This window comes from Solanum lycopersicum, chromosome 5, assembly GCF_036512215.1.
Source record: "Solanum lycopersicum chromosome 5, SLM_r2.1".
NCBI classification, from domain to species: Eukaryota; Viridiplantae; Streptophyta; class Magnoliopsida; order Solanales; family Solanaceae; genus Solanum; species Solanum lycopersicum.
In genome coordinates, this window is record NC_090804.1 from 39223215 (window position 1) to 39240209 (window position 16995).

Below are 16995 nucleotides of genomic sequence, written 5' to 3' on the forward strand. Positions count from 1 at the left end.
TTTATTCAAAGAAAGTGGATATCACCTGATTTGAAGTTTCGATTAAAGTACCTTGCTCGAGAGGTCTCCGATTGGGATCATTTCATGATGTTGGTAAGACTAGGCTATGTTCGAGATGAAATACACCCCAAAGTTGATTACTACTGCAGTGATTTCAAATCGCTGGAGAATGCTTGACGAAATGGGCACGGTGATTGAAGATGTTTCTCTGATCCACTTTCCTCTTTCCTCTTTCCTTTTTCCCCTTTCCTATTTTGTTTCATTTTTTGATTCATAAAGAAGACCAATTAGGCGTTGGATCACGTTTCTCTTTGGGCCTAGTTTTCATGTAATGTGGTGTACTCGATAAGAAGGGCTTGCTCATCTTTGAATTAAAAAAAAAAAGTGGCGAGTTGAAACTTTGTGAAGTAGAAGGGTCAAGTTTACAATTCAAGTTAAGTATAGGGGTCAACCAGACCTTTTTGCCAAATATATTTAAGGAAATAAATTAAAGGCTACTTTCTAGTCTTAATACTAAACTTGACACCAAAAAAATCTTGAAATTGAAAGAAAAATCAAGAAATATGAAATTTACGAAATTGTATCTACAATTCAAAAGAGAGATGAAATTTTTTTTTTTTAGAAATTTTGCTTCTAAAGAGATATAAAAAGAAGAAAGTAGTAGCATCAAAAATCCTTCTTCCATTTTGATTTAGGCTTCCAATTTAGAGGAGTTTTTTTTTCTTTCATTTATAATTATTTTTATTTTGAATTTGAATTTTTGATAAATATGTGATTTTCATTTGAAAAGGGAAGGAAAGTAAGATTTCAAGAAAACATAATTGATAATAGAGAGGATATAGATCTAGAGAAGTGAGAGATCTACTAATTTGAAAAAAAGGTGGGTGGGTAGATTTGAAGAAGAAAGAGATTTGATTTTTTTTTTCCTTTTCTTAAGGTAGGTAAAAGAAATTACGTTTTTTAATTTTTTTTTTACTTTTTACATTAATGAACGCGCATTTTTCAACTAAAATAAATTAATTTCACCTAAGGTTGGTCAACGGTCAAAGGGGCTTAAAATTTTTATTTTGTTTGAGTTTAATCACATTCGTAGAGACAATGGTAAAATGACAATGAAGAGGTTATAGAACAAGAAAAAAAACCTAAGAAGGAGTGCAGTAACATTATTGCGAGGCCTTCGACAGTGGTATTAGCTCCTTGATGTGCTCAACCTGTTAAATTAACGGGATAAAGGGTGCGAGGTCATTAAAATAGGATGTGCTAAACAAGATGAAATCTTTTAAAGGAAGTGGGGCTATCACCTGATTTGAAGCTTTGATTAAAGTACCCTGCTGGAGAAGTATCCAATTCAGATGATTTCATCATGTTGGTGAGGCCAGACGACGTTCGAGATGAAATACACCTCAAAGTCGATATACTGCTGGAGTGATTTCAAATCACTAGAGAATGCTTGACAAAATGGGCACGGTGATTGAAGATGTTGCTCCGATCTACTTTCCACTTTCCTCTTTCCCCTTTTCTCTTTCATATTTCTTTTTATGTTTTTTGTTTCCTAAAGAAGACCAATTAGGTGTTGGATCGGGTTCCTCTTTGGGCCTAGTTTTCATGTAATATGATCCATTCAATTAAAAGGACATGCCCGTCTTTAAATTAAAGAAAAAAGTTAAAAAAAAAAGTGTCCAGTTGAAACTTTGTGAAATAGAAGGGTCTAATTTACAATTCGAGTCAAATATAGGGATCCACAAACCTTTTTGCAAAAAATATTTAAGGACATCAGTTAAAGGTTACTTTCCACTATTGCCCTTTTGGTTATGCCCAAATTGTTGTGCTATAATGTGTAAAGTAATTAACAACCTTGTTACATGAAGGATAAATATGGAGGGGGGGGGGGGGGGGGGGGGATCCAAAGAATTTCTTTGAACTTGGAATAATTAACTTATGTTGAACTATGAAAAAAAGTGTCAACAATTCACTCAATATGAGCTAGAGAGTACTAAATATATAAATGAATCATGATATTTGTGAAGGAGTAAAAAGATAAAGAGTTTTAGAGGAAACGGGTGATTTCGTAACATAAATTGAGGCAAAGCGAACAAATGATTTCGTCTCATTTGCCTAAATTTCCTTGGTAAGTTGGTGGTAGGTACGTAGGCCGTAACAGGTAGCCAATGAATAGTAAAAATGTGCATGTTGGTCCGGACAACATCATCACACAAAAAGATAACACAAGATGTGCATTATGGTACAATAATATGTCTCATGTATTTCTGTAAAATGATTGCTTTGATGAACATTTACAACTTTCTAGTGAGAAAACTCTCTTTCAGCATATTTAGTATCTTTAATGATACATGCATTTACATTTTTGAATTGAAATATACATGTACATGCATCACATAAATGATAATCACAAAATATAAAAGAAAAAAAATCACTTGAATATTATTAATGAAAATTGCTAATATTAGAAGTACTCCTTGTGGAACTCGAAACGTGTGGATGTCTTGTAAGTTACTTCTTGTGATAGCTTCTTCAACTCCTTTGCCAAGACAGGCATCCCACAGTAGAAGACTCCTGCGTATCATTTTGTGAGTATCCAGTTTCATTTTGCACTTTTTCTTTTTAATTTTTCTGTTATATTTAGTCTCTTTCTTTTTTAATAGGAAAAAGGGTTTGAAATATATTCGAACTTTGACCGAAATTGTTGTAACAATTCAAAACTTTGAGGAGGACCTATTACCTACCTTCACTATTTAATAGTGTATTTTAAAGATATATATGTGCTCACGTGGAAACATTACTATTTATAATGACGCGATATTTATGATTTCCACGTGGACACATATATACTTTTAAAATACACTATTAAATATTGTAGGGGGGTAAAAGATTCTTTTTAAAGTTGGATTGTTACAACAATTTCGGTCAAAGTTCGAATATATTTCAAACCTTTTTTCCCTCTTTAATATTCAATTTTATTGGGAAGTGCCCAGTTGGATGTTTACCTTGTAAATGCTTCAATAAACTAAATACTTTCTTGTATCAGTTGATCTAGTTGTTTGAGTATGTCATGAACTATGGAGAATTTACGATTAATGACTTCTTGCCTTTAGGTCCTTCGGAAAATGCATAAGTACCCCCTCAACCTATGCATGAAATTTCAGAGACACACTTATACTATACTAAGGTTTTATTATCCCCTGAACTTATTTTATAAATAATTTTCTATCCCATATAAGCCTACGTGGCACTAGTTTGAAAAAAAATATATCAACACATGTTGGGCCCACAAGATAATGCCACGTAGGATGAAAAGGGGTAGAAAATTATTTATAAAATAAGTTCAGGAGGATAATAAGACCTTAGTATAGTATAAGTGTGTCTCTGAAATTTCGGGCATAGATTGAAGGCGTACTTGAGCATTATCCCTAGGTCCTTTCTAATTTTAGAGTTATGTCCACTCTGGTTTTATCTAATCAACGGCAATGTTAGTCTTTGGATATAGCTATATTCTATTACATAAAATGAGCAAATGACCCGCAACCTATTATTAGAATTTTAACTACACACTTATGGAGTTCTATTACCCCTTGGACTATTTAAAATGAAATAAATAACTCCTTTTAAGTATTGAGTTGGCATAGAGAGTGTCTTCTCTTTTTTTAATTTCCGTTTTTTTCTCTTTTTTTTTTTTCTTTCTCTTTCTTTCTTCTTATTTAGGGCCCGTTTGGATGGGCTTAATAAAAGCAGCTTTAAAAAGTACTTTTGAAAGTGCTGAAACTTATTTTTAAAATAAGCAGTTATGCGTTTGGATAAAAGTGCTGAAGTTAAAAAAAAAGTTGTTGATGTGTTTGGCAAAAAAGTGCTGATAAACAGCTTTTTAAATCAAAATGTCTGAAATACCCTTAAAAGATGTTAATATAATAAAAGTTAATTAATTTATATTTTACAACCATAAATAATTATATTTTGCTATCATTCTTATATTTCTTTCTCATCACAAATTATTTATAAGAGGAATATAAACTTATTATAGATTTTAAAGATATATAATTTGAATAGATTAAAGAACGATTTAAGATTTTATTTTAGTTTCATCCATAGGTAATAATAATTGTCTATCATTCACATGTTTCTTTATTATCACAAATTATTTATAAAATATAATTTTTTATTTAAGTTATGTGTGCAACTTATTTTACATTTTAATAATATATAATTTGAATAGATCACTTGAAAGATTTAAGATTTATTTTATTTTCATTCATTAGTAATAATAATTGTCTATCATCCACACGTGAAAAGGGAAAAATAGAAGAAAGAGATGTTATGGTTATGTGGGTAATTTGGAGATTGTATAAAAATATTAAGGGCAAAAATGTAAAAATGTGGTCAACTTAAAACAGCTTATAAGCTGGGGAAAAAAAACACCCCTACCCCAGCTTTTAACTTTTGGCTTAAAATAAGTTTTTTTTTTAACTTAAAATAAGTTATTTTGAGTATTGTCAAACAATTAAATAAGTCAAAAACCAGCTTTTAAGTCAGTTTGACCACCTTTTAAGCTGAGCCAAACAGACTCTTAATCTATACAACTATACCTTCTTCACCATTGTCATTGTTGAAGCTTCATTAATGGATGTTTGCTATAAAAATTATCAACAATTAATCTATATTATGAATAAATAATTTTTCAATAGAATTATTTTAAACATATGTAATAAATAATTATTTTTTTTAAAATATACCCACTAATTGATTTTTTTCAAAGTCATGAACTCAAAAGTAACAAAGTCAAAGTGAAATAATAGTATTTTTCTAAAAAAAAGTTCAAATTTATTAGAAGGAAATGAAACAACACAATTTCTTCTTACTTTTTAAAATAAGGTTCCTATATGTTCTCTAAATGAACAATCAAAATCAAGAACTCAAATTATAAATTAATCATGAAAATTTTAGATAAACAAAGAATGGGAAAGAGAGAGATTTCTCAAATTGGTGTTACAAATTGGTCTTAAATTGGTTTGTGCATCCACAATGGTTTTGAGCCGACGATGGAATCATCGGAGGTTGAATCTGATCTGGAATGTTCATGACCATTCAAATGTGTATTTGGAATTTTCTAATGAAGAAAATCAAACGAAATGTAAAAATATAATATGAAAAGATTGTTTGACTGGTTGAATGAAATATTTGATTAAGACCCTATCTTCTAGCCTCTTTTAGAGATTTGAAGGGATGAAAAGTTGACCTGAATTTTCGTTCTTATAAATTGTTAGAAATATAGAAATTTATTGAGGTAAAACCTAGGTAGTGTTTATTATAGTTAGGATTGAAGAAATGATTGAGGAAAAAAGGATGTGGAAAGAGGAGAATTTTTTATTTTGCAAAAAAAAGAATAATTATTAAATGGTGAAATACACGTGTCAAGTGTTTGTATTTCACCACAAGACACATGCCTTATAATGATGTTTTAGGGAGGAAATAAATTTACTTTAAAATAGCCAAGGAGAGTAACAGAATATTTAGTGAAGTATAAATGTGTAGTTGAAAATTTGGTAATAAGTTAGGGGATTATTTGATCATTTTCTCTAACCTTCAATATTAGTTTTTTTATTCGCTTCTACTATATGATGATTATCATTAGAATGAGGATGTTTTATTTTTGCTGAATTAATCATAAGGCATTAGGTCTAAGTTAAGTAGCAAAATCATATAGGAAAGGAGGGGCACTTGTCATAACTGCTGGTGCTTAATAAATTAGAGTATCATACTTGAGATTGTAGAAATTCTTTACCTACTGTGGAATAGGGATGTTTCAAAGCTATTCTCTTGAACACTTCAGTCCACTTGGGCCTTGCAAAATGTGTCCTCACCTGCAGAAGAATTAGTTTCAATGTCAGTAGAATTAAAAATATTTCACTTTGAGAAGGTTTATAAGATGGATCATACCTTAGTGCCAGACAAGATGTCAACACCATGTTTTGCATGATTAAGTGCCTGGAGCATGGTGATAAGAGTTGATCTGGCATCACCTTCTTCATATACACTAGTTAGATAATTATGCATCTCTATCTGACCCTGTTCCATCACCAGAATACAGGAACATAACTGAGTTGAGTGGCAATATTATTAAAACAGAAATCGACCAACTTAGAATTCAAATTAAGGACATGTAGCGAGAAGTATGTGTACACTACTTTGTGATCCATCTCTGCAACTTCATTCATCACTCCTTTGAACCACTCTAAGGATCCAGGTTCTCTGGTAACCCAATAAAAATGTGCACTTCTTGCCCTTTGTGATTTCTTTTTTACACTTGATGCTGAGCTTGAAGAACCAAAACTGGTCCAGCTATCATCTGATGCGCTGGTCTCAGTATTCGAATCCTGAAACAGAATCATGCATGGCCGAAAAATATTTACTTGGAGCATAATTACAACGTTGTTGCTTTAAAATTATGATGAAGTAAGATTTTACCACATTTTCATCTGCTCTTGTATTGTTCAGTAGATCCTTTAGGATACTTATAAAAGGTGTAGCTCCAATACCAAGTCCTACAAGAAGTAAGACATCATAATTTTGATAGTCCTGTGCTGGAGCTCCATATGGTCCATCAACTAGCAATCGAGGTAAACTGCATGGTCGATAGCATATTTAGAGCTTGTAAAGGAAATCACAATGTAGGTTTGATCACTGGACAGAAATAGTAAAGTTACCCTCTTTGATCAACATTTTCTTGTTCTTCAAACTTTGCTCGACCAACTAAACATGCTGGAATCTCTGTGAATACCCTCTTAAGTTCTTTTGTCCAGTCACCTACGATCCGGATATAAACACTGATATAGTCATCTCCTGGTGCTGATGTTATAGAAAATGGATGCCTGGAGAAATATTGAAATATATGTTCAATGCCTGTAGGGAACATAATCGGCTTGTATGTGAAATAACAATTTCTACCATTCAAATGAGGATATTGTTGGGCACTGCAGGAATATATACTGCCCGCTCTTGTATTTGAAGCCAGCTGGTTTTGACATGATCAAGCTCAAGACATCTCCTGGAAGTACAGAAACCTGTAAGGTCCAAAAATTAATTCTTTATTCGTTTTCCCCTATCTTGTTCTTGATCTTCCTCTCCTTATATTCTTAAGTGGTTTTACAGTTTCATTTTAGGAGATAGTTTCTTCTACTGTACCGAGAATATAAGTGCAATTGATGAAAATGCCATCTATTTAGCCACATGTATCAGTTTCATGCCCTTACATACCTTTAAGATCTTAACTGCATAGTCTTCTGATCGCCATGTTCTCAAAGTCCTCTCTGCAATGTACAGGATTAACGGAATGGAGATATACATCCACGTCTGCAATAGTTATTGGTGATACATTGTTAGCATATAATCTTGGATAAATGTTTTTTCAATTTAATGCTTGCTTTTTTTGTACTAATTATATTCATAGTCCTTACCGTCTTCTGATACCATTTGTGGACAAAGAACAAGAACGTTCCATGTAGTAGTAGCAATATATAGACAAATGCCAAAAGGTGATGAGAATACCAAAATGCATTAAATCCTGTTAATCGGTTCAGAGGGGTCGGCAACTTGGGTACGCTCCTCCTGAAGCGTCGTGTTGCCAGTATAAAGGCTATAGTCATCAAAATTACCATAGAAATACCGGTGATGCCCTCAACACCAGTCAAAAGACTTATGTAGCTTGGCTTCAACTTGTCAAAATCAGAAGCTATGAGTGCAAATTTTTCTGGCGATGAGTTAACCAAATGGGGAAAGTCACACGCTAAATGGTTGGCTGCATGAAGTATTATGGCAACAGCTATGGCATGTGCAATAATCTGCAAGTCAATGCGTAGTTAAGGAATACATGATACTAGTGATAAATTGAGGTATGGAATGTTTACCTTATGAAAATTGATGTTGTCATCAAATGGAATAAGTATCCTGGCTCTTGTTGAACGTAACCTAGTTAACATGTTTCGACAAACTGGTAGAAGGATTAGTGCCATGTTAAACTTTAGTGTCTCAGCAGCTCCTTTAGCTGTAGCCAAACAGTAACCCATTACTTGAAATGCTTCCATTTTCCTATACTGCATGAATTTCCAGATGAAAAGTCCAATCATAGCAAGCAACCACAGCAAGATAATCAAGCCTCTATGCCAGTTTTCTAAGACAAGGCATTTGACGGTACGACTTGCTTTCTTTACTATGTTGTTGGCATTGCTGGTTCCTATGTTTGGACTCCAGTCGACAGTGGTTGTGCTTAAAGGCGTACTGTGGCTCATGTAATTGTCCCTTTGTAGAAGAAGTGTTTCCAACTGCCATATCTGAAGGAAAAGGAACATATTAGTGTTGCTAGTTTTGAACACACTTAGCAAGACAGAGGAACATACCTCAATGTAACCAACATTTTCTGGATCTAACTCCTCCATTATCAAACAAGCGTACTCTCCTGCATTTTCCTTCAATTTGGATAGCTTATTTGCTGAAGCACTCACCATTATCAACTGGTCAACGAACAAAAACATCTAAAATTAGCATTTTTAAAGTGACCTACCATCTTTATCAAGTTCACTTTTTTTATTTGTGAGTTGATATTGGAGCTCCGACTAAATTCAAATTGTATGTTGTGACGTTACCAACAAGATTTTCTCCACATTCATTGCTTATACCTGACATCCGTGGTTAAGGACGAACAGTCTCACCATTGCATCAAAATCCATTTGGGTCTTGTAAGTACTTAGACCATCTCCAACCCACCTCTATTTTACTCTCCATTCTCTATATTTGGAGAGTAAAATAGAGAATGAACACTCCAACACACCTCCAAATCTCCCTCTATAGAGAGTTATAGAAGTTCTCCAAATATGGAGAACTACTATTCTAACTCTATATTTCATTTTTTCATTATTTTATTATTATTTTTATTACTTTCTAATTAACATATTATTTTACATATAATTCCATTAATTAAAAATATGATATTCATAATTCTTTTTTAAAAATAATATAATATTTTAAAAAATATTTTTAAATATATAATACTTTAATATCAAATTAATAGTTTTTTAAAAAAAAATCATCAATAGTAAAATTTTATTTTATTATTAATTTTGATTATGAAGAATACACAAAATTAAAATTGCAAAATGAAAAATTTAATTTAAAAATACAATACATGATATGATAATTTAAATAAAAGATAACAATACGATACATAATATAATAATTTAAATACTAATAACCATACAATATAATGAAAACATAATAATTTATATACAAGATAAAATACAATATATAACACAATAATCAACTCATCACAATGATAATGTAGTAATCCGGTAGGTCGTTTCCAAATCTAACACTATTCGCAAAAAAAATTAGGGTACGGTTCCGACAATTGTTGCGATTGTAGTTCTGACTGCGATTGTGATTCTCTATTTCTTTTTTCAAGTATTCGTTGGTTGTTCTCGTTGCTGGTAATCACAAACATTTGGATCACTAATAGTTTCTAAATTTTTCATTTAAAATTTAGTTTTGTCTCTAAATTTCTTGGCTTTGTTATATTTATCTAACGTTTCGCCGTCCTGTTGTTTGGATGTAGCAGACTCATCTTCCCAAGTAGGATGAGATTCTCATAGATATCTCATAGTTATTTTTAGATAAATAAAATTATATGTAGATATTAATCGATTAAAACCTATACGCACATAATTTATACACCAATCCAATATATGCATCTCACGTGTTTGAATTTATAATTCATTTTACGCAATTTTAATTGATTGAGGATGAACATGATCTCAATGCACCAATTTAAGATGTTGTAGATGCTCACACTCCAATTAGAAAAATAGTGGTAGATGCAAATTTCTGATTTGAACAATTTTAAGGTAGACATAAAAAAATTATGGACAAAAAATATTTATTTTGAACTTCGTAATGCATTAATAGAGTATTTATGAGAGAAACATAATGATTTTTAAAGTGTTTATGTATTGTATGTCACTTTTAGTTGAATTTGTCTCCTAATTTATGTGTTATATTATATTTCCTTGCAAGTTATTCTATTTAAAATTTTGAAATAAAATATAATTTTATATCATATTAAAATGATATAAAATAATTATTTGAAAAAAAAAAATAAAGGATTTATATTAGGGAAAAGGGTCAAAAATACCCCTCAACTTTGATTTATTGTTTGAATTTACCCTCATTGTTAAAATGAGGTTAAATTTACCTCTCCCGTTACCAATTTCACCAAAATTACGCCTCATAAGACAGAATCCCCAAAATTGACCCAAATTACCCGATTTTGAGAAAAATCCATATTCCCTATTTTTAACCCAATGACCGACCCAATAACCTGGCTAACCCAATGCCCTGTTATCTCCTTTACCCATTTACCCATTTACCCATTTACCCATTATCTCTCTTTATATCCGGCAGAAGCCAAGTCTATTAACCTCCGTCATTGTTCTTCAAGTAACTTTCATTCATTTCTCTAAAAAAGGTTAATCTTCTTATATTTATTCTCCTTCGGGATAATATACTTTTGGATCTACTCAATCACAAAGGTATTAATCAAGGGATGTTTCTTAATAGTCACATTCCCAATCCATCTACTCTAGGCGTTTTAATTTGCCTAAGGCAATATGAGCAGAGTATAAAGGCTTAATCACCTCTTCTTCCAAGAACTTCTTGTATTCCAATTTGAGAATACTTCCTTTTTCTAACTGATTTTTGTTCTTTTCCATCTCGTGTACAATCAGTTTAATCTTATCTTGCAAACTCTCCATCTTACCAACCACTTCATCAATGTGAGAACTCAGTGCCTTTACATCAAAACTATCATAAATATCCTTCACACCATAAAAATAGCGACATATATCCTCATCATGTAAAAAAAATCTAGCAGAATAAAACCTAAACAAACTCGAAAGACATTCTTTCAGATGTGAATGAAAGACATTGTTCTTGGACTTGGTATCTGAAACAGAAAAAGAGAAATAATGGGTAATGGAAATTTGGGTGAATGGGTAATAGGACATTGGGTTAATTGGGTTAACCGGGTTAAAAATACGGAATATGGTTTGTTTTTTATATATAAAGAATAGGGTAATTTGGTTCAATATAGGCTAATTTTGGGGATTCCATCTAATGAGGGTAATTTTGGTGAAATTGGTAGCGGGAGGGGTAAAATTAACTTCATTTTAACGACGAGGGTAAAGACAAACAATAAACTAAAGTTGAAGGGTATTTTTAATCTTTTTCCCTTTATATTATGAAATAAGAGAATAAGAATGAAATAGAAATAATAATATAATTTTGAGAAAGAGAGAAAAATATTTTTTTCAGAGAGTAAAATAGAAAATTGAGTTGAAATTGATTATCTGAAAAAATGGAGAACTTTATATTTATATTTAGAGACTAAAATAGAGGACTGAGTTGAAAATACCCTTACTCTATCCGGTAATAGTACTAACTTGATTGTAGAGGCTTTTTTTTTACTTTAAAGCTAAATCTTTGGATAAAAACTACTAAATTGTTTCTGAAATGCTATTAGCTGTTCAGACTTTTCAAACTTTCACAATAATTAGAAGATTGAAGAACAAGTTGTTTTTTCCAAAAGAAAATATATATTTAAGTTGCCCCCATTCTAGACGGGAATTAGTCAATTTGAGCGAAACTGAACCACTCTTTTTGTTTTTTGTTTACTTAGTTCACCGTATTTGTTTTGATTGAGAAAGTTGAACCAAGGATAATCTTACCTCTTGTACTTCTTCTTTTGTGATTTTTCCATCTCCATTGCTATCAGCCCTATGATAAGAAAAAGTATGCATATTTACATTTTACATCCTCATCAATTGAAAATTAAACACTCCACCATCTCAATATAGATTTACTTCATTTTGTTGTATGAGATCTAAAATTAATTTTTTAAGTTAAACTAATTAGATTAACTCATAGTTAAAGCTAGAATTTATTAAAACTATTTGAAAAATTATTAGGGATTTCAATTTTTTATGTCAATATGATAAAAATACATTTAGAAATATCATTATGATTCAAATTTTGAAAATCAAAGAGTGTCACCTGATAAATAGTCACAATGAATAGTGACAAACTCAGGTAAGTGTCTAAAATAGAAGTATATATGTGTATATATATATATATATATGATATTTAAGTATAATCATTTTGCACCAAATTAGTTAGTAATAGGTAAACGTGTATATAAGTCTGACTTATAACATGAAAAACACAATAGTAATTAATATTGGGAGGGACTAGGAAGCAACAAACAGGTAAGCGTGTAATTCAAGTTAAATTTGTAACATGAAAGATACAGAGGAACAGAGAAAAAAGTGTTATCGTATGTATTTGAACAAAATGTCCTAAGTTTACAATCTGGGCCAAAGATACTCTTGGCCGCAATAATTTGGTCTAAAAAGTCCTAATCGTCAATAGTTTGATTTAAAAAATGCCTAGCCATCAATAATTTGGTCAAAAGAAGTCTTAATGGATCAAAAATGTTTTTTCCTAAAATACTTAACTATTTTATTTTATTTCATTTCAAACACCTCCTTTTTTAATGATATTTTATTACTATTATCAAACATTATCCTATTTTGATTCGGAAATGAATTAAGAAATACTATAATTTTTATTTTATTCGATTTTCTCATCGTTATCAAAATGAAATTAATAATGGAGTTACCGTGATATTACATATATAATTAACTAAAACTGCAAATGTAGTTATTATACTTTAATTGCTAAAATGAGATCGAAAAGTAAAATATTATTTATTAGTTAAAGTGATTTTAATAGGTCTTTTTTTTAAATATCTGTATTCTTATTAGCAACCAAATGTGTTTAAGTTCTACCAAAAAAAAAAAGTGTTTAAAAAAAGAAATAATATATTTATTAGAAAAAGAGTCGCTTCTAACCTATTAAGTAATTATATGGATATTTCAAAATCAAATTATTGATTATAGAAATATATTCCAACTTATTGTTATCGAGTCTATACATCAAACCAATATGTGCATATCATGTTTATAGTTTATTTTACTTAATCATAATTAATTAACATGTATTTTACTTTATTAGATCACGTAATAATAAAAATTAAATTAATTTAATATACATATTCAGTACGAATAATTTTTTCCCCAAATTTAGACCAAACTATTAACCAGTTAATAATTTTTTTTATAGCTACATTAATATACTTTTGGGATTCTTATTTTTCCATTTTTATAGCAAGTGTTTTTGGATGAAATGAATAAATAGTTAGTGGGGGTAAGATTTTAGGCAAATCCGCCACGTCTTCCCAATAGAGAAGATGGTGAGTCATTGTCAGTGTGTGTATAATAGAGGTAAATTTAGAATTCAATGTACAAAGAAGTGAATCCAATTTTATTTAACAAAACAAAAGAAGACATAAAGCTTTCGTGTTAGCAGCATGAAGAAGTACAAGACACCGGAAGCATAAAAAATATAATTACGAGATTAGTAAAATCAATTATCTCTAAGAATTTTCACTAACATTTTAATCACTAAATTAAATATTCAATATTTACTAAATTAAAATTTGATCTGTAATTTTTGAACCAAAGGTGTAGTATGGTGAAGATGGGTACGAAAAAGCTAGAAGAGAGAGAGACACATACATGTCAAAGAAAATCTCAAGTCTGGCGTGAAAACTTTGGTCAGAAATTTGCAACCAAAATTCGTGAAACTCTGATTTGTTTATCCTTGCCATCTTTTGTCTCCTTCTTCTCACTAATGCATCAAAAACTCCCACCGCAAACTCTTTTGAATCCCCCATTCCTACACCATATGATCACGTGTAATTAAAAAACTAATATCATGATTATAAAACTTATACTATTTCATTTAACAAAGTGGTTGAAAAGAAGGCTAGGCGCCAGTTGAAACTACTGTACCAATACATTCACCGAAATCTTCTCTTCTGAGCAAACCATTCTTGGCCAAAGCATTGAACCGACTCTCAACTTTTCCCCAAATATCATTATTATTACTATCACATTCTCCACTCGTTTTACTTATGAATCTCAATCCTCCAAGAGCTCTCTCAGCGCTTGATTTATTCCTCACCGCTTTCAATATCATCTCCTTTTCCGGTGGTGATCTTAACCAATACGGTGGAGAGTTTTCTTCTTCAATTTGGATTTTGTGATCTACGCTACACAAAACAAAGGAATTTTTATCCAGCTGTAGCGTCACCTCAACCAAATCTCTCTCATAATTGTTAGTATTCTGCAAATTATTCTGAAAAAAAATAGGCAACATTGCACCACCAACATGCTCCGACGTTTCTGCCTCTGGTAAATCAAAGCGCCGACTGTAATTCGAGCAGCTCCTGGGAGATGACCTAAAAAGTGACATTAACTGCATTTTTTTAAAAAAAAATTAATAAAAATCCTCCTCTCTCTGTTCTAAAATAACTGATATCTGATTAATATGATTTCTGGTTTTGCTCTTTCATTCATGAAGAGAGAGAAATTCTTTTTAGAAAGTGCAGGTGGAGTGGGTTTGTATTTTGTAGAGTTTTTGGAAGAATGTATATTAGCAGCCTTGTGTTTTCGTAACAGCTAGCATCACTGACTCTTTTAGTATATCATAATTTATTTTTCCTTTCTCACCTAGTCTCTCTTTTCTTAGTACTAAAATCGAATCGTGCGTTGTACGACTAATTTAGAATTGCATTTTCTAATAGATTTTTTTTCCATACTTAATGTTAAATTTTAGATATTCAATTGAAAATTGAACAATTTAACCATTGTATTAATTTATGTTGATTTTTATATACTAATATCGTGAGTTGAAAATAAATAATTTTAATTAAATTTAACATTTAATATATATATATATATATATATATATATATATATATATATATATATATATATATATATATATATATATATATATAAAGTAAGTTTTATTTTTATATGGGAGTATATTTTTTTAGAAATATCCTCGCTTCACTTCTTATACCATTATAAATTTATAATATTACTAGTGGTATCATTCGATTGATAAGTCAAATACATTTTAGTTTATTATTTTTGGATCACAATTATTCAAAAAATTTTGAATAAATTATTTATATATATTAACTTTTCTTTAAATAAATGTGAAACTTGTCTTAAAATTATTTAATTTTTGCCTTACTATAATATGAAATGTATTTTTTTCATTTCAAAAAAGATGAACTGATTTGATTTGAGCCGAGTTTTAAAAAAAAGATATTCTTTTAATCTTTTAGTTCTAAATTAAAATTATGTTAAATAATAACAAATATCTATCTTATGATTTTAAACATACAAAGTAAAAAATTAAAATTAAAATATTAAAAAAAAGAAAAAAATTAATTAAAACAAACTAAATGTTATAAAGTATTTGTATTATAGTGAATGTCTATCATGTGGAGTCCTTTTTAGGATATGATTAAAGAGTCCTCCTACTTGGGGACCAAGTTAGATTTCTCCTATAAATAGAGTGCTCCTCTTCATTGTAAATTCATTCATCAAGAGAAATAACAAGTCTTCTCTTCTTTTCTCTCTAGTTTCTTCTTCTTATTCTATAGTTTTATAACACATTATCGGCACGAGACTCTAATTTCTCAAAAGTGAAGGTTAGATTTGAAGATTAATAAAGGTATTATTTATTCTTCTGTTTTTAATTTTAATGACCAATCTTACAAAACTAGAGTTCACTGCCCTTCAAAGTTCGGGCAGAAACTATCTCTCATGGGTGTTGGATGCTGAAATCCACCTTGATGCAATGGGTCTTGGAGACACCATAAAAGAAGAAAATAAGGCATCAAATCAAAACTGTGCACGAGCAAAGATATTCTTGCGTCATCATCTTGACGAGATTCTGAAAATCGAATATCTGACAGTTAAGGATCCACTTGTTTTGTGGAAAAACCTAAAAGAAAGATTTGACTACTTGAAGATGGTCATACATCCAAAGGCACGATATGATTGGATGCATCTAAGGCTACAAGACTTTAAGTCTATACATGAGTATAATTCTGCCATGTTTAGAATCACTTCTCAATTGAAATTATGTGGAGAAACGGTTAGTGAGATTGATATGATGGAAAAGACGTTCTCCACTTTCCATGCCTCGAATTTTCTCTTGCAGCAACAATATCGAGAGAAAGGTTTCAAAAAGTATTCTGAACTAATTTCTCATCTTCTTGTGGCCGAGCAAAATAATGATTTATTATTGAAAAATCATGAGAATCGACCGACTGGATCTGAACCACTTCCTGAAGTGAATGAGGCGTACGCCCACCATGCTAGGCATGGAAAAGGTCGCGGTCCTCGTGGTCGTGGACGTGGTCGTGATTATGGTCAAGAACGTAATTCTAATCTTGGCATTAATCATTCATCAAATAAAAAGGAAAAAAGAAAGGATGAGAAACGTGAAGCAACTAGGGAAGGTTGTTTTCGATGTGGTGGAAGAGGTCATTATGCACGTGATTGTCGTACTCCCAAACACTTGGTTGAGCTTTATCAAGAATCACTAAAGAAGAAAGAGAAAAATCCCGAGGCAAATTTTATCTCTGAAAATCAAGTTGACATCACGCACTTGGATGTAGCAGATTTCTTCCCACATCCTGAAGGAAAAATATATCACTTAATTGGTGATGGTTCTGTGAACATGGAAGAGTGATATTTTTTTTGTAGTATTTATTAATAAATTTCATGTAATGATAGTTGTTTGCATGAATATTAGTATTTTAAATTAGTTTAGTCATTCATTAACTTGTTCCCTAATTCTTAATAAAATAATATATATTTTCATTGATTTATTTATATGATTCTAATATGATAGAGTTAGTCAAATACTAAACTTTATCACGTGTTTGTATTATATTAGGTCTTTAACTTGATCTAATGTTAAAAACATGCAGTCTGTTATTTACTAGGATTAAAT

General features: G+C 30.7%; 2 protein-coding genes across 3 annotated transcripts; one reads left to right on the plus strand and one right to left on the minus strand.

Moving 5' to 3' along the window:
- Positions 1-2221: 2221 nt before the first annotated feature.
- On the minus strand, positions 2222-14759 carry LOC101252395 (respiratory burst oxidase homolog protein E-like). 2 transcript variants are annotated; one of them, XM_019213765.3, is made up of 14 exons: positions 13968-14759; positions 13692-13851; positions 11784-11832; positions 8406-8519; positions 7917-8339; positions 7467-7850; positions 7267-7362; positions 6958-7073; positions 6717-6881; positions 6478-6634; positions 6198-6386; positions 5950-6078; positions 5799-5873; positions 2222-2574 (listed from the first exon to the last, which is right to left on the minus strand). In XM_019213765.3, exons 1-14 carry the CDS (start codon positions 14437-14439, stop codon positions 2533-2535), a joined length of 2571 nt encoding a protein of 856 aa, XP_019069310.2. In that variant the 5' UTR covers positions 14440-14759; the 3' UTR covers positions 2222-2532. The 2 variants fall into 2 exon arrangements, with proteins under 2 accessions (XP_019069310.2, XP_004239582.2); XM_004239534.5 differs by having other exon boundaries at positions 5795-5873.
- Positions 14760-15735: 976 nt separating this feature from the next.
- On the plus strand, positions 15736-16731 carry LOC138348800 (uncharacterized). The gene has a single exon (XM_069298379.1). The coding sequence runs from the start codon at positions 15736-15738 to the stop codon at positions 16729-16731; it is 996 nt and encodes a 331-aa protein (XP_069154480.1).
- Positions 16732-16995: the final 264 nt, after the last annotated feature.